General features: G+C 39.8%; 1 protein-coding gene across 1 annotated transcript in view; it reads right to left on the reverse strand.

Moving 5' to 3' along the window:
• Nucleotides 1-17,156, reverse strand: part of pcdh1a (protocadherin 1a) — a 94,906-nt gene that overhangs the window by 18,279 nt on the left and 59,471 nt on the right. Inside the window, exon 4 of the mRNA XM_079355006.1 lies at nt 6,800-7,019. Within this exon, the coding sequence (XP_079211132.1) occupies nt 6,800-7,019 (220 nt within the window). The remainder of the gene's footprint in view (nt 1-6,799; nt 7,020-17,156) is intronic.

The following is a 17,156-nucleotide window of genomic DNA, read 5'->3' on the forward strand; positions in this document are numbered from 1 at the left end:
TCTGGATAATATTTTTGCTGAAAATGAGGGAGTGGACTCAGAGCAGCATAGTGATACGGATGAACAGGTTTCTGAGGAGGAAGACAATGTGGAGTATCATCCAGAAGACACAGACACATGTGATGAGTCTGATGAGGAGGTCACCGGTGGTGAAGCTACTCCTGCAGAAAGATTCAAGTCCAAAAATGGTGAGATCTGTTGGAGCTCATTACATCATGATTTACATGGCAGGGTAGCTGCTGCAAATGTCATCAAAATGACCCCTGGAATCTCAAGGTTTGCTGTGACGAGAGTCACTGACATCAAGACATGTTTTGAGCTATTTATGCCATTGTCACTAAAAAGAGTCATCATTGCTATGACAAACCTTGAAGGAAAAAAAGTCCATGGCAACATGTGGAAAGACATGGATGAGGAATACCTGGATGCTTATATTGGTGTTCTTTTTTTTGCTGGAGTGTACAGATCCTGCAATAAGGCCACTGATAGTCTCTGGGATGCATCGACAGGTAGAAATATTTTCCAGGCAACAATGTCACTTCAGACCTTTCATATGATATCAAGAGTCCTCAGATTTGACAACCAGAGCAAGATCTGACAAGCTTGCCCCCATCAGGGATGTCTGGGACACATGAGTGCAGCTTCTTCCACTGATGTTCAACCCAGGGCCATAGGTGTTGTATTTTACAACATCCTCGATGTATCTGCATATAATGCATTTGTGTTGTGGACCCACATCCACCAAGTAATGGAAAAATAATAGTAAATATACATGGGTCGAAATTGACCCGTAACACCATAGATGTTACTATAGTTAAAATTATTAAAATGAAAATATAAATAAAACAAATTTATTTAAGAGATGTGTTCTAATACCCCTCAATAATAATCAGGTAACACAACAACCTTTTATTTATTTATACAATTCTCTTGAGGTTCATTTTACCATTTTTTTAAATTGAAATCGAGGGGTATACTGACAAAAAAAAGGCCCAATGGCCCACACCAAAAATATTAAAACCAATATTTTCATGGATAAGGAAGCCTAACAAGGTAACCAAGAGATGAGAAACAAATTGGATGATAGATAATTGTTTTCAGTGTATTTTACAGCTGATTTAAGACATGGGTCAAAACCGACCCGTTAACATAAGAGATGGTAACAGAAAGCTAACACAAGACGAGGGTTAAGTGGTATCAATAAATAGCTTTTATTACACCCAATGGCTATTACTATAGGACAACTTAAAAAACAGATTACCAAACTAAACCATCTATCTATCTAAACCAATAAAATACTATATATTGTTAAACCCTTGTTTACATTTATATTTACCATTAGTTCATAACACTATTATCTGTCTATGAAGAAAAATCAAGAATACACTCCACAACACTGTCTTTGAGCAAAAGTTAATCTCACAAAAGTTGATTTAACAACATACAAAGAAAGATAACTTGGAAAAGCCCACATTTCAAATGCTTGATGGAACAAGACACGTTCGTGTGTGCATTCATTAGTGCACCATCTTCAACCAGGAAGTGGACCTCAAAGAAAACAAAGAGCAGGAAAGAAATCAAGACAAATGGGTTTGAATAATATATGACTGAATACAATGGAGAAGGGTCTGACATTTTCCAAAAGGGAAGTCAAAAAATATGTGGAGCTCCTACCACCGACTGGCTGGTTGTGTTGGAAATAAGTGTTTATTTTCCTGAGAAGTTTAGGTTTAATTGGCTCCTGGATGCTTAAAGAGATAAACAAAGCGGGCGGGAACATAATGAAAACTTTGCATACCTGATGCCTGCTTCAAACCAACGTGAGAATGTCTGTAGTCTGGGCTGATCTGAGTAATCTTTGCTGTTTTAAATATAAGTTAGGTGTGTGTTTTGGGTAGCAGAAGGGGCTCATCTTTTGGAAAATGCAAGGAGGTTCCAATGTATCCTCTGTCTTTATAAATGGTCAATCGCTGATCTTAATTTTAGCTGATTACACATATAGCCAATATTTTACGAAATATTGATTAAATTGGATTTTCAGATTATTTCTGACTAGCATTGTAATGAATGACACTTCCCCACAGACAATAACATCTGTATAAGAAAATGTAAACTCTTCACAGCGCTCCTCTGTCTCCTTTTCCCTCTCTTCATAAGACAAACAATCCACATTGGCCCATGTTCTGACTATTGACTGTACAGTATCTACCTCAACATATTTCTTTGTTTGATATGTTAATCATGCTTTGCACATACAAACCAGGGTACCATTCACAGAGAGAACTACCCTGTATGATACTGATATTGCAAGCAGTAAAAGTGGAGGAGTTTTAAAAAGAACAAATATACAACGCTGCATGCTTCATAGGAGAGATCTAAGGCAGGAAAATCAGACAGCATCACTAAAGAACCTCATTATCATGCAAATGTCATTTTATTCCATTTTATCTCGGCCGTCTCAATAGCCCATATGGCAGCGAGTCCGCACAGAGGAAGACACAGGGAGACCTCACGCTGGGCAACCGGCCACAGCAAAATTCCTCCATCTGTGGTCAGTTGAGTTTGTGTGTGTGTGTGAGTGTGCATACTGGTACCTGTCTGTAATCCACCTGTGTCCTATCAGTGGTAGCCCTAGTATTACAGCCAAGATGCCCAACCAGTGATCCGCAGAAGAGTGATTATTGTCTGTGTGGGACTGGACACGACAGGATTGATGGACATACTTGTGTCCAAAGAAGAGGGAAAAGGACAATAACGGGTCCAGCTTGACTCATGACCACGGTACTTGGGCAACAGAAAGTAACACAATTTACGTAATGTACTATATAACTCGAGGTGGGTGATTGTACACTTCATGGTTACTGTTGTCTTCGAATTAAAACAAAATTAAATGGATGAATTCAATAGTTCTTGAATTTCCCTAAGGATCTATCTATCTATCTATCTATCTATCTATCTATCTATCTATCTATCTATCTATCTATCTATCTATCTATCTATCTATCTATCTATCTATCTATCTATCTATCTATCTATCTATCTATCTATCTATCTATCTATCTATCTATCTATCTATCTATCTATCTATCTATCTATCTATCTATCTTTGACCCCTGTATCAAGTTCACTTTGACAAAATTAGCAATTTGAAGAAATGACTTTTGTGGTAACCAACAATTCATACTTTTTGACATGTTGTGGACCAAATCTCTAAAAGTCTTTGATAACTGTGTCTTGAGCATCATTGATTCATCTAACGACAAATGAAAAAATAAAATGTAATTGGTGAATCTATTAATCCCAAATGTCAAATGGGCTGGACTCTTTAATCTTAGAGTTGTTGCTTTTTGTCATTTTGTAAATTAAATGTCTTGTGGTTTTTAAATGACACAAGAAACAATAATCACTCAGGGCTAAAGAGAATTATGATTAGCTTTCCGACAAACACTAAGAGATTGGTCAACGAGTTAATCAGTAAATCAATCAAAAACAAAATGGTTGCAACCTCACTTGTGTCCTATTGTAGAGACTTTAAATGTATGTTTTGATCATAAAAAAATCTTAAAATGATGCACTTTGACTGAAAGCCAATGAGTAATAAATGCTGTGACTCACTCTGACTTGCCCACTCATCAAAACTGGATCTGCACTGTCTGAGTTACAGAGGATGGACAGATGGGACGGACAGAGACCAGTTCTCGGTCTCCCTCTGATTTCACTGTGCAGAACTAATCATGCATCCTGACAGCCACCATACATACAAGATAAGCAGTTTTCATGCAGTCTGAAGCAAACAATTTCAGAAGAATTAAGAGCTCAGTGATTATGATGAGAGTCCATTAAAGTTAAACTGTAATCAAAATGATTTACAGATTTGGGGTGGGATGCAACGCCTTCCAGTCCAAAAACAATACATGCATGTGTGCAGGTGCAAACACACACACACACACACACACACACACACACACAGATGTGTGCACGCACACACGCATGCACAAGCATCTGATGAGATTAACCAACAGCTGAACAATGTGAACGCCACACACATGAAACATAAGAGTGGAAATATGCACATGGGGAAACTGAAATCGAGTGCACTCTAACACAGCCTGGAGATAAGAATAAAAAAAAAAAAAAAAAAAGGGAGGGGGGAGCAGCTGCTCAGGCATACAAAGAAAAAAAAGAACTCCAGAAATTAATTGCTGCAGATCCGGCCGCATTCATGGCAGATATCAGGAATTTTATTAATGAAGTTGGAATCTATTCCAAAGGCAGTAACCATCAGGGAAAATGGTGATGTTGACTTAAGTGACCCAGAGAGATTCTTACAGACCACACTCTCTCGCTTCCTCTCTGCCCCCCAGTTCAATTAACTATGGCTGCGTCAGTTTTAGAGTAATGTCTGTGTCGATCATCCAGGTCATGGTAAATTTGAAGCTTGACCTAAAGGCAACTGGACTGGTTGACACACTTTTTGACTCGGGTGTCCCAAATGGAGCAATGATAAGCATTGAGTGAAACAAACAATGTTGATTTCCCTGGCATTAAATTACTCAATATTAGCGATTTTTTTAAAATAAAGAACCGAACAGGGCAGAATGGCGCTACATAGAAGTGTTTGAATATTTAAAAGTTCGCACAGTCAAATGCAGAAGAGGTGCTACTGAAACCATACATTCAACCAACTCAAAGTTCTGACGTGAACCTGAAATGGAACTACATCCCTCTCCACTGTGGTCCGATGACACCCACTCAAAATGTAGATTTTTCCTCCGTCAAAGTTCAAACTGTACAAGAAAACACATCCATGTCGATATTTCGGGGGCCCAGTGATGCAAAGGCTGACAGCCTGTGGTTCATATATTGCCTTTTATCCAACTTAAATGGAGTGACACATCATGCTCACCTCCCAATTTTTAGCCTGTCAGTCATCTCTGCTGCAACGAATAAGCGCCGCACCAGTACAACCTGTCACTCTGTCACTCAATCGCTCACAAAAAAAAAAAAAAAAAAGACTTCACGTCACTATTCAGGTGGAGCTGGGGAGGAATTCCTCTGTCTCGTTTGATTTTTCTGTCTGATCCTTCATTTTATGTGGGCTCCTTGTTATCTCCCTGAAGGAGGGAATCACATTTTAATTAGGTCTATCCTTGGTTCGCGGTTCATCTCTCGCATCTCCCTGTCCTATGCGCTCATCCTATGGGCTTTGCTTCCGCTCTCGGTCCTCGCTCCCTGTCACAATCTAACATCTCCCCCATCTTGTGCCATCTTTTCATTCTTTAACCGCTCCATCTCCGCTCACAACCTTGCTCTCCTGCTGCTGACAACAAAGAGCGCCCTGCCTGACAAAACCTGTTTTCTGCAGATGGGAAAAACACAATCAAGGACCACCAGAATAGAAAAAAAAAGGGAAACTGTGAATGCAACACATGCTAAGTGCAAAGAGCAAATGGTAATAGTTGAGTCTTTGCTCCTGTGCTACAAAACAACTCGTCTGCATATTAGGTGACTGAATCTTTCTATTAAACAGACTGTATAGCAATCTCTGACCTCTACGACAACAGGGAGCTGCAACATTGACAGGAATAATCCTCTTAAGCTCCAAACAATCATCAAATCATAAATCAAAAAATAAAAAAAAATTCAACAGGGAAGAAAATGTTCTCTCATGAAAAAAGATTGTATCTCGATGTAAGATACTACACTAACTACAGAAGTTTGTCATGTGCTGTTTCAGTGACACATTATAGTCCTTGGTGTCACAAAAGTTCCAGCAATTGTCACTGACACTCCTGCAAGTAACTGTCAATGCAGGTCAACCGTTTTATCAAGCCCTTGCTGCGACACACTGAGTTCTACACGGGGGCAGTAAGAAAAGCTTTATGACTTAGGCCTATAATCCATAACACGCACAGTGTTGAGATAAATCCACACGTTAATGCACCAAACTAATGCTGTACAAATATAAGGAGGGTGAGATGTTCTGGGTGAGCAGCAAACCATCACTATGAAGAAGTGTCTAATCCAGAGAGCGCTGCAATGCAGAATAGCATAATGACTGGAAGTGCAGCATGAGAATCACTTATCAAAGTCTTTCACAAGACAGGTAATGGATTATGTTTGGAAGCTTAAGGCAGCAAAATTGTTATTATGATACAGCAGCAACAGCTTCAGCTACAGGTTTTTTTTTTTTTTTTTTAATAAGGACCTACGCTGAGACCATCAGTGTTCAGTCTGTGGATTGATTGCTGGGTATTACAGCTCATGCAAACCTAAGCTGCAATGTGTAACCTATACGGTCCGGCTAGCGCTGAGGAAACGCTTGGAGTAAACTGTTTTCTGCACACATGTCATGGTTCAGATTTATTTAGAGGGCAAATACCCCATTAGTGGGGCTTTTTAATTAGCACACTTGTGAGAGAGGGTCATTAAGGATGTCTGACGGAGGACCTGCTGATGAGGAGGATGGAGACACTGCTAACTCCAGCCTCGGTACCACACACACACACACACACACACAGATCTGCTTAAAAAACAATAACAACTCACATGGTCATCAACAAACACAGCAAGTCAATATAACAGGGGACACAACAACCTCACTGGAAGATGACCACAGAGCACAAACAAGTCTCCCACATTACACACGCACGCACACACACACGCACACACACACACACACACACACACACACACACACACACACACACACACACACACATAGGGCCTATTAGAGAAATTTACAATCTAATACATATTCATAGGAATTACAAGAGAAAAAAAAGGATTGTCATCGTACCATTTTCAGGGTGCTCAGTCTCTCCAATGCTGCCATCTGGAGTGGTCCTCTCATAGTGGTCCTCAGGCAGGGTCAGGGGTCCGATGCGTGGGCCAGACGATGACTTACTGCTGGGAGTCTCCGATTCCTCCAAGCCACTGTCATAGTAGCTGTGCTGAGAGGCATCCTGCAGGTCCTGCACCGGGTTGGCGGTGGAAAAGGTCACTCGTCGATGGGTGTGCTGAAAAAACAGAGCGATATATCTTAAACAAAGAGGAAAGAATACTTCAACCTCTTTTTTTTTTTTTTGTCGTTTTGTTTGATGCTTCCAGGGAGACATACAAAAAAAAAAAAAAAAAATCATAGGGCAACTGTTGTCAGGCGGACTCATACCACGATCTGAATTCCCCTGACCCCATAAAAGTTCACTCTTCAAAAGTCAGAAAATAGTATTAAATATTAAACTCCCTTAAATATTAAATAGGCTTTAGCACTATTATTATTCTGAGCATTATATAAGGTATGAATATAATGGACAGCAGAGTGAGGTTATGGGCCTCAATAATGAGAGTGTGCAAATTAGCAGCAAAAGAAATGCAATAAATTAAAGAAATAAATAAATTAAAAAAACACTATTAAACTAAACCCCACTGCATCATAAATACTAAACACAGAACATGTGATTAAATGTGCTATATGATACCGCCTTGTATATATAATAAAAGACATGTTTATAGTGGATAATAAATACAAACTATGTATTCCATGGAGGACGTGTTTGGATGGTTATACACTGTAACATTTAGTCGTAGTGCAACATGTTTTTTTTGTTTGACATTAAAAAAGAGAAAAAGAAAAATCTCTGAATGCTGATATATATTGGGATGTTAAACTCTGTGCTCCTCATCCAAGATAATGATAAAGTGCTGTAGGTTCAGATCTGGAGCAGAGGAAAGGAACAGATGCACGTTAATGGATGTCAGTCTTATCAGGAGCTTCAGACGGAGGTGGTGTACAGTACGTACAAAAAAGAATAATAATATAACACATGTCCAGTTGTGGAAAACAAAACAAAAACTGGAGCAGTCCCTGTCACTTTGCATCTATTGACATGTCTGAATTTCCGCCTAATGTTGCTTTTTAATTGTTTTTTTTTCAGTAAATTCAAACATTCACAAAGATGAGGTTAGACTCAGTATAGAGACACAGTAAACAAAGAAAATCTTATGTATGGACACAGAGTTCATATTAGTACAGACGTGGTGGCAAACATCATAAACATCAGGCCTTGTGGAGACAAAGAATGTGAAAAGTTTTATTAACTAAACTTTCATTTTCTAAATCTGCTGCTGCCAGATAAACCATGATGACAATGATTAATACACTCATCTGTAACCCCAGTGAGCAACTTCCAATCTCCATATTTGATATATTTCCATTTTTGACTTCTTTTGATGATAAACTGAACAGAAAGTTTTTACATAATGTGTTCAGTTCAACGAAAGAGGAATCCCAAGAAGAACTAATAAGGCAGTTTGGGGAATATAGTTTGTGACATTCACTGCTTTACCAGAATTAGATCTGCTTTTGCTGTTAAGAAGAGTTAATGAATGAGTGAAAATACTGAAGAAAACCCAAATTTGATAGCTTGAAGTGCAGTCGAGCTGTAATAAATCATTCAAGATCACACCCCTTATCAAATTGAATGGCTTGTAAATACAGTTAGAAGACCATTAAATTTCCTCTTCCAAAGATCAGTTTACTAATGGCTACTTACCACCAATCCACAACAGAAAGATGACTCCTTACAGTGCACGTGCATCGCACTCATAACCCCCTCTTCCCCCAGCCCCCACCCCTACACATGAGCACCTCTCGTAAAAGTCAGGAAAGCACTGATACAGCAGAACGGAGCTGCCTCTGCTGCACGAGTCAGCCCAGATCAATACCACGGTCCTGTGCTTTCCACCATTCAACCACTTTTCTGGCAAACAAATCTATGCTAGAAATCATTCCAACCATCCGCCTTTTAGTACGTACACACCAGATACGGAGACATGCTTTTAGAGCTCAGGTAAGTGCTATCAACAACTGTGTTCTCAATGGCATCAGTGGGCTTCAAAATGTTTCCAGAAACCTGTTTATCTCCCACCCATCCTTTCACCTGTACTTTCCCTCACAGCACATGAGACACCTCTCTGTCTTTCATCTAAATAATGATTATTTGAGTTTCTGGAGTGCATCGTGTTCTTCACTCCTAGCTATTCAGTGCAATAGCATCAAAACATCAATAAATCACAACGTAGAATACAGAAACATTGCTGTTGTTGTAATCTGTAACGTTTAATCAAACCTAAATTTAACTCTCATAGAGAACTGAAAGATTGTGGAAACATTACAAACAACTGGTTGTTATTTGTAATAATGAGAGTGCAGTGAGAGGTTTTGGGGCAAAAAAAAAACAAACAAAAAAAACAACAACACCATTTGTTTTCCTTTTATTACACATGCCCTTTGATTGGAGCATCTATAAAGAGTACCATCTCTAACTGTACACAACTGTATACAACAAGCTGCATGTTGAGCTAAAACACAAAGTAAGAGCCCTCCGTTTATTATTACCCACAAAGCTTGTTAATTACACTGATTGTTCTAAATTAGATTATGACAATAATACAATAATAGCTGGAGATACAGATGCACTAGTCTCAATAGAGAAGTCCTCCACCTTCCACCAGAGAAAATTGAGTTATTCTGCGAGTGTTTTTGTGACACTGTGATGGCGAGTAGAAAATCTGTATATTTGCTAAATACTAACAACATGATTTGTGGCAAAGAAGGTTCAGGACTATTCAAATGTGATGGGGGCATTTAGTTGTTTAAATATGGTTTCTTGCTAAAACTCCTCCTAAAGGCATCACTCCACAGAGGCAAGCATGTTTCCTGGGTATGATAACTAGCTAAGGCTGCAAAGATGGGGAAATAGATTCTCCTTTTTAGTCAGAGCATAAATCCTTTGCCAGGCCTTGGGGGGCTGCAGGGGATGCAGAAAGACGGAAGGATGGAAGGGAAGGAGGAGGGCTGAGCAGGAGTGGGGAGTTGGTCAGGCAGACACGGCCGGCGCTTTGGCTGGAGGGGACAAGCAGAAGGATTAGATTCTAGGAGACTGGAGGCGGGAGAGCGGGATTGTTTGGGCATTGTGGTAAGAGTAAGAAGCTATGGGGCTGAGAATGAAGAGAGGGGACATTTATGATGACATCGGAATTCATAACCCCCATTTAGATGGGGCTAAAATGGCCTCATTTACACGCATAATATTACAATCCAGAGATGGAAATGATACAGCAAAAACGCTGCCTTCACAAGAGGACCAAGACACATTTGAAAGTAGTAATAAGCACTAATCATGTGCTGCCTGGACTCCTGGAGCACCTTATTATTTGTCCGACTGCTAGAATCATTACATAGAAAGTACTTCCTGGGAATAACTTCAAACCACATTTGGTTGCGGCTGAAAATGTTCAGGGAATCACTGATATGCCAAAAAGCCAGAGAAAATACTGCAAAATGGACAAGATTTAATTTAATCCACAAATTTCACCTTATATAACAGAAAATCGGCTGCTCTCCTCTACATTCAACAAAAAAAATATAAAAAACAGTATGTCCCTTTTTTGTCTATTTGACTCAAGCTACTCATTGCCATAGGTCTTTTTTTAATCTACAATTCAAACCAGCAGAGATTGTGTGCCTTGTACACGATGCATTAACAAAATAAAGCAGCACACTGCACACCTCCACAGATGACAGCTTGTGCCTTTATATCACGTCTGCAACCTCACAGGCATATTATACAGTAGAGATATATCAACAACACTGCTAAGTAGCTGTGCTATTCAACTGTGAATGAACTAACCAGACGCCTCTTATGAATCACTTTTATGCGGAGCTGTTTGCACACCATCACCTTGATAAAAGTTCACTCCCGTCTTACAACTCCAGTTCAAGGATGATCGACAAAAGTTTCGATTCTTCGCAGATGAAGGAACAATGTCTGAATCTCACGACCATGAAATGTCTTCATAAATATTTTACTGTTTCCAAAAAAAAAAAAAGACAAAGACAAACATGTCAGTCCCCATCCCGGCATTCTGATGTTTCCTTATGTGTGTGGACAGAGTAACCTGTACTAGCCTAATATTACTGCACAGCTCATGTGGGAGCCTTTTCTGAAGCTTTGGGTGATCAAATGTCCCACTGGAAAAAAGATACTCATTGTTAAGTAATACAATAATTGAAATAAATAAATAAATATCCACGAGAAAGACATGTGACATCCACAGCCATGCATCTTTTCTTTTCCTCATCATCTGATGGATTTGTAGCTACAAGCTAACACAGTAAACAGGCACTGTATCTACCTTAATGGTATGCCGTATTGGGAAACAACATTTATTGTTGACTAAGTTACTTTGCCTGTCATTGCATTTTATTTAAAAGATACAACAACAGAAATACCAAACTTGGTCACGGGCACCTCCAAAGCGGTCGCCTGGGGCGGAGCGGGCCCCCTGAAAACCGATTGGACGGCTCAGTTGCCTCCAAATAAGTTGTTATAAGCAATCTCCTTGATCAGTTTTGTCTTGTGTCAAGACCAATTACTTTGGCTGTTTGGCAACAGGAGCAAATTTTGCAGCACTTCAAATTTCCTCCTGTAGGTAGTTTTTACAGAGACTTTTGTAAACTCATCATCTTTTAAAGTCCTTAGGGGAAAAAAGCATGGCATATTCACATGTGGTCAACTTGTGTGCGTGTGTTTTTATTCTTTCAAATAAGAAAACCTACACACGTGAAGGAATAAATACATACAACAACTTGTCGAGTACAGGTGGTCCCACAGGTCAGTCGAGTTACAGACAACTATTTTTACAGTTCATTTAAAAACAAAACTTTAGCTCCACTTTGCCCCGTGTAGCACTGTGCTTGATGTTTACTGTATGAAGAGAAGCCCAGACGTTAGTCTCCTACTTGGTGAAAGCTGAAATAAATATGAAGTCATACAGTCCAAACTTGTAGTAAATCTGGATGATGAAATCTGTAACTCTTGTCTGATCATGATCATAACCAACTATAACAAATTGTTTTGTTAGGTGATCTTTACAAACTGTGAGATAGTTGTTTAGACAGTGACTTTATGATACTATATATATATATATATATATATATATATATATATATATATATATATACTGTATCCTGTATATATCCCTTCTCAAATTAGATTTAAATAACATGCATGTGTGGATTGGTGTTAAATGAAAAAAAACAAAAACCCTTATTTGACACATCATGGTGACGTCACATCCTGGGAGCTGTTAGACCTGTGATCTAGCTGTGACTGCTGCTTGTGCAAAAAAACCCATACATCAACCCCCTCTGTCACTAACGTTGTCTGCGGTGATGGAGGACTTCTGCACCCAGACCAGATATTGCGCTGGTGTAAAGAGTGAGAGGATACATCTCCATTATTCACCCAGCCTTGCTTTTAAGTGTCTGTATTGGGAAGAAGAAGAAAAAAAAAAAGAAGCATTATCAGTCGCACAGAGACCTATGTCGTTTCCGTGGCAACGGACGCAGATGGGTTATTGTTAATGCTTATATCTAATCGCCCGCAAATAATACTTTGGACAGTCTGGATTTGAAATAAAAAATTATGTATTTGCCTTTAGCTTCGATTTTAGAACACAAAGGGATGCCAGGGGCAAAAAAGCAAGAGGGACAGCATTTTGGAAGCTGTGGAGCATCTCAATTGACATTGCTGATTTGCACCAGTGATCCCTGATGGGACAGCAGACCCCACAACTGTGAGCTCTCCCGGTCCATTTTGAATGCCCTGGAGCTACCCGACACCACTCTGCCGTCAGGTGCCCTGTCATCCAGCCAAGCCTCAGTGGCTGCCAGAGCACAGGGCCGCTGCTTACTTATGTAGATGGGAAAGGTTTTCCATCTTCTCCATCTCCATCTACTTTCTGAGCAGAGGTCCAGCAGAGTAGCAGGTGACTTAGATTCAGTGTTTGGAATCTCTGTCCACTGCTTCCAAATGAGCTTTTTGGGTTTTGAATGATGAGTACGGTAACATTTGGTAAACAGGCTGGCGACTGCGCTATCTGTACTTTTAACTTGTAGATAAACAATAGCTCATGTGCTGGTTAGGCAGCAAACACTTGCTGTTAGATGGTACACATGCTGGGTCTTGAAAGAATATGAAGTGTAGTCAAGATCAAAATAACAAAACAGTTCATGCAATATTAATAATGCATGCCTTGTACGCTAATTTCTTGCCAATTTCAAGAAAAAGTGCATCATTTAACATCTAACCAAAGATTTCAAGCATGACCTAGCAGACAATCTGAGGCACTAACCTCTGAATTTCTAAGCCAAAGTGTTTGAAACCCTATTTATACCAATTTGATATCATCTCCATTTATCATTTTCTGACTGCTTGCTAAAACAAATCGAGATCAAAGTGAAAAATCGCATCATTTTCTATGAATTAATCATACAAAATAATCCTTTTTAATCAAACCAGTTACTTGTTTTCCACCAGAGAGAAAAGGCAGCATCGTCGAGATCTACATAGATTAGAAAATAGACAACATAGATGATGTACTATTTGCAGTATAACTAATGTGAATTTGTTCCTCTATATTTCATTTCTATGAAGACAAAATATTGTTTTTCCAAAAGCTGAAATAACATCAGAGCGAGTTCCCCAACATTGCATTTAAAGAGAATATCGTGTTACATTCCATGCCCAATGGGTAACAATATATTTGTCACAGTTAGTTTGTTGCCAAATGGTTTTTATTCAAATGTGTATTACACTGAGGCATTGTAAAGCTGAGTGACTGTGGCCAGTGAAACAAGCTGAACATTCACAATGTCAGTTGGAGGAGCAAAGCCCAGAGAGGGGCTGAATTTCATAACTTTTAAGAAGACAAATGAAACGGAAAGAAAAGCCAACTGAACATAATCATTGTTGTGTAGCAACTTGGGTGCAATTTGCTTCCAGGAAATATGGCGTCTGCAAAGGCAGTTAGGAGGCATTCTTGTAATAAAAGTAAACTGATAAAACGGGAGGTTTTTAGCAGCTAAAGGACGCAGTGTTTATGTTTTAGACAGACAGGTGGAGAGACAGGAACCTATAGGAAAGAGGGCACATGGTTCATTTTATTTAGCTCATAATAGAGTGTTTTTACAGGTTGTGAGGCCAAACGCCTCCACTGGAATACCCTCCAGTTTCAAACTGCAGGACACCTATGTGGCACTGTTTATCAAGCCCGAGCTCGGGCATGTCGTATGTGTTCCGGAGCCTGGAGCCAGGCTTTTCCTATTGAATCACAGTTATGTGTCTCTCAGATATTATGAAATGGGTTTTCTGCCCATGTTAAAGGAAACGGCTGATGTCTCAGTGCCCCTGTGATATGAAAAATTCAATTTAAAAGGATGAGAGAAAGAATGGTGCACGGCCTATTTTCATTTCCCCACACTGAGAGATATGAGAATGATGTTCTGTTGTGTGGAGGAAATGATGCCAATCGTGCTGCAGAGAAATTCCTTCATAATTCAATTCAATTTCTTCTAAATCCCAATGGCAAGCTCCTCTGCCAGAGATGAGGCAGAGTGACAGAGACAAAAAGGGAGGGCGAGGGACTAAGATGGAAGAAGAGGGACTAAAGATTGAGACTGAAACAATGGAGGAATAGAGACGGAGTCACGGAAAAGACTTACTGGAAGGTAAAAGGAGGAGACAGCAATACAAAGTGGATGGATGAAAAATGTATAAGTTATGATTAATTTTGGCATTTTAAGTAAAGCCAAGTAATTTCCTCTAATCACCCCCTTTGTAGCATCTAAGAAGAAGAGGAAAAACACCATTTGTTGAGATCCTACAGGAAAAAAAAAAAAGTGATCGTTTTGTGCAGTAGTAGACAAATAGTTTGATATAATTCTGCAAAGAATACATTATCTGTTGTTTTTCTCAGGGCAGCATCAGTTATAAAATGTGCATGTAAACTCTTTGGTTGCCTGAGTGTTGCACTCGCAGATTCCATTCAGTTCCATCGCTTGTGAGTACATCCTGGCTCTGGCATTTTGGGCGTCTTTGCAGGAATCAATGAGCTGCCGCCTCTGAAGGCGCAGAAAAAATGAGCTGCACCGACAAATATGACAATGAAGAAGTGCACCTCTCAGTGCATGCAGCAAGCATAAAAAGCATAAAGACTGAAGCAGTTCCAAAAGGGAAATGCATATGGAACTGTTTTTATTTTCCATTCCACCATTATGTCCTCCATTCTCATCCCGTCTTACTGCTCTCTGTTTCTCCACGAGCATGTGCATACACACGCGCACACACACACACACACACACAAACACACACACCCACACACACAGTTGTTTTTGTAGGTGCAATAGCTCCAAGGCAAGCAGCGTGGAATTGGAGTCTTCAAAGAGTCTTGGATTATCAAAGAGACACAGCTACCAGAAAACTAGGGGACACGCTGGAGAGAGGGGGGGGGTTGGGGGTGGGGGGGTGGAGGAACATAAGCGAGAGGCGGGGAGAGGGGGAGGAGAGCAGAGGAGTCAGCATGGGTTTGGGTGGAGGATGAAGTGATCAGACAGGGGGAGGGGTGGGGGCTCGGAGTGGATAAAGAGCAGAAGTCCCTTTGTTCGAGTACTGTAAATGGAGAGGAAAAAAAGGCAGGAGTGAATGCATTAAAAAACAATCACATAGACCTTAATGGTCTTGATAGGCAAGACTGAATTCACATTCTTCACTGTCTGTGCCGCCGACTATTCTCAAGTCTTTTTTTTTTCTTCTCCTTCCTACACAGAAAATTTCATTTCAATAGGAGCAGTGGCCTTGAAATACCATAATGTTGTCACAGTAAAACCAAGTATTACTGCAGCAGGACCCACCATGTGTGAATATAGCTGCCACATCTAATGACAAATCTGACTGTTCACGCCATCCATATGACAGGATGTGGGAGTGCTGGTGTGAATGCATCACCCATCGACAAAAAGCTCTCAGTCAGCCCCTCTGTCCTACAATGAGCTATGGATGTCTCTTTTTTTTCCATTACAAGAACACCTCTCACTATAGAACACATTTCAAGTCAGTGTATGAAACTGATTCCGGTCGCTTCAGCTGCTGTCAGCTGCAGGGCATCATCCAGCACCGATCCTGTCCCATTGCCACAGCTACTGCTCATAAAACTCCCACTTCCACAGACCCGGTTTGAACTAAATTAGACTCATTTGGTGTGTGATGAGAGCGTAAAATGCTCCCAACAGACAATGTCAAAAACAGATCAAAGTCCAAAAAGCAATCTTCTGCTCTCTGCATGGCTCTTTGAAAAATCTTTGGTTCTTGTGGGTTCCCCTTGCATGCCCCCTTTTGGTAATTGTTGGAGAATGCTATGACAACGGACTGAGTGATAAGGCAGAAAATATGATCCCGATTTTTTTTTTTTTTCGAAATTCAAGAATATTGACACGTATCATAATTTATTGCACAACAGTTTCAGTCATCGTTTATTATGTGTTCTTCGGTAAGAGGTGTTCTTGTAGTATAGAAAACAATCTGGCAGTTTCAAGTGTACCCTGATTATAAAGGAAGTCGAAGGAAACTTATGTTAAACTAAATCTCTGACGCTGTATTCGCTATTTTTTACTAGTTCAGATTATTTACACTGGTAGAAACATTGAATACCCGTTTGTAGCCGTTTGTGGTTTAACACCAGTGTTCCCCTTAAATACTCTAAATCTAAGGGGGTTGGGGATCCCTTGATTGTCTCTCATAACTTTATTAGAATTTCCCTAAAATAATGCCCCCCAAAAATGAAAAAATATTTTTTATTGCCATCAAATTGCCATTTGATATTTGTTTTTTGTTGTTGTGTGTATGTATCCCTGTGTGTCCGTCAATCTGTATTGATTTGCTTTTCTCTATCCATCCCTTTATTCCTATCTTTTTTTTTCCTATCCGTCATTCTCAGCCCTCTATACTTGGCAGATGGCTGCCCACCCATTGAGTTTGAGTCTCCCCAGGGTTTCTGCCTGTCAAGAAAAATCCCGGCCGCCGTTTCCAAGTTCTACATCATCGTGAAATAATGTTGTGTCTCTCTATAAAGCGCTATGGCTTTCAGTTTGTCTAAAATGTGTTACATAAATCCATTTATATTCAATTCAGTGTCCTTGAGGTTCACAGACAGACCTCAGGAAACCTGTAAACGGAGCTGCTGTTTATATGAGCTTCGCTGGTTACCTCTCCAGAACAAATGGAAAATCAGTTAAAATAAAAAGAGTTTAGCTC

Source organism: Symphodus melops (assembly GCF_947650265.1).
Source record: "Symphodus melops genome assembly, chromosome: 11".
Lineage (NCBI taxonomy): Eukaryota > Metazoa > Chordata > Actinopteri > Labriformes > Labridae > Symphodus > Symphodus melops.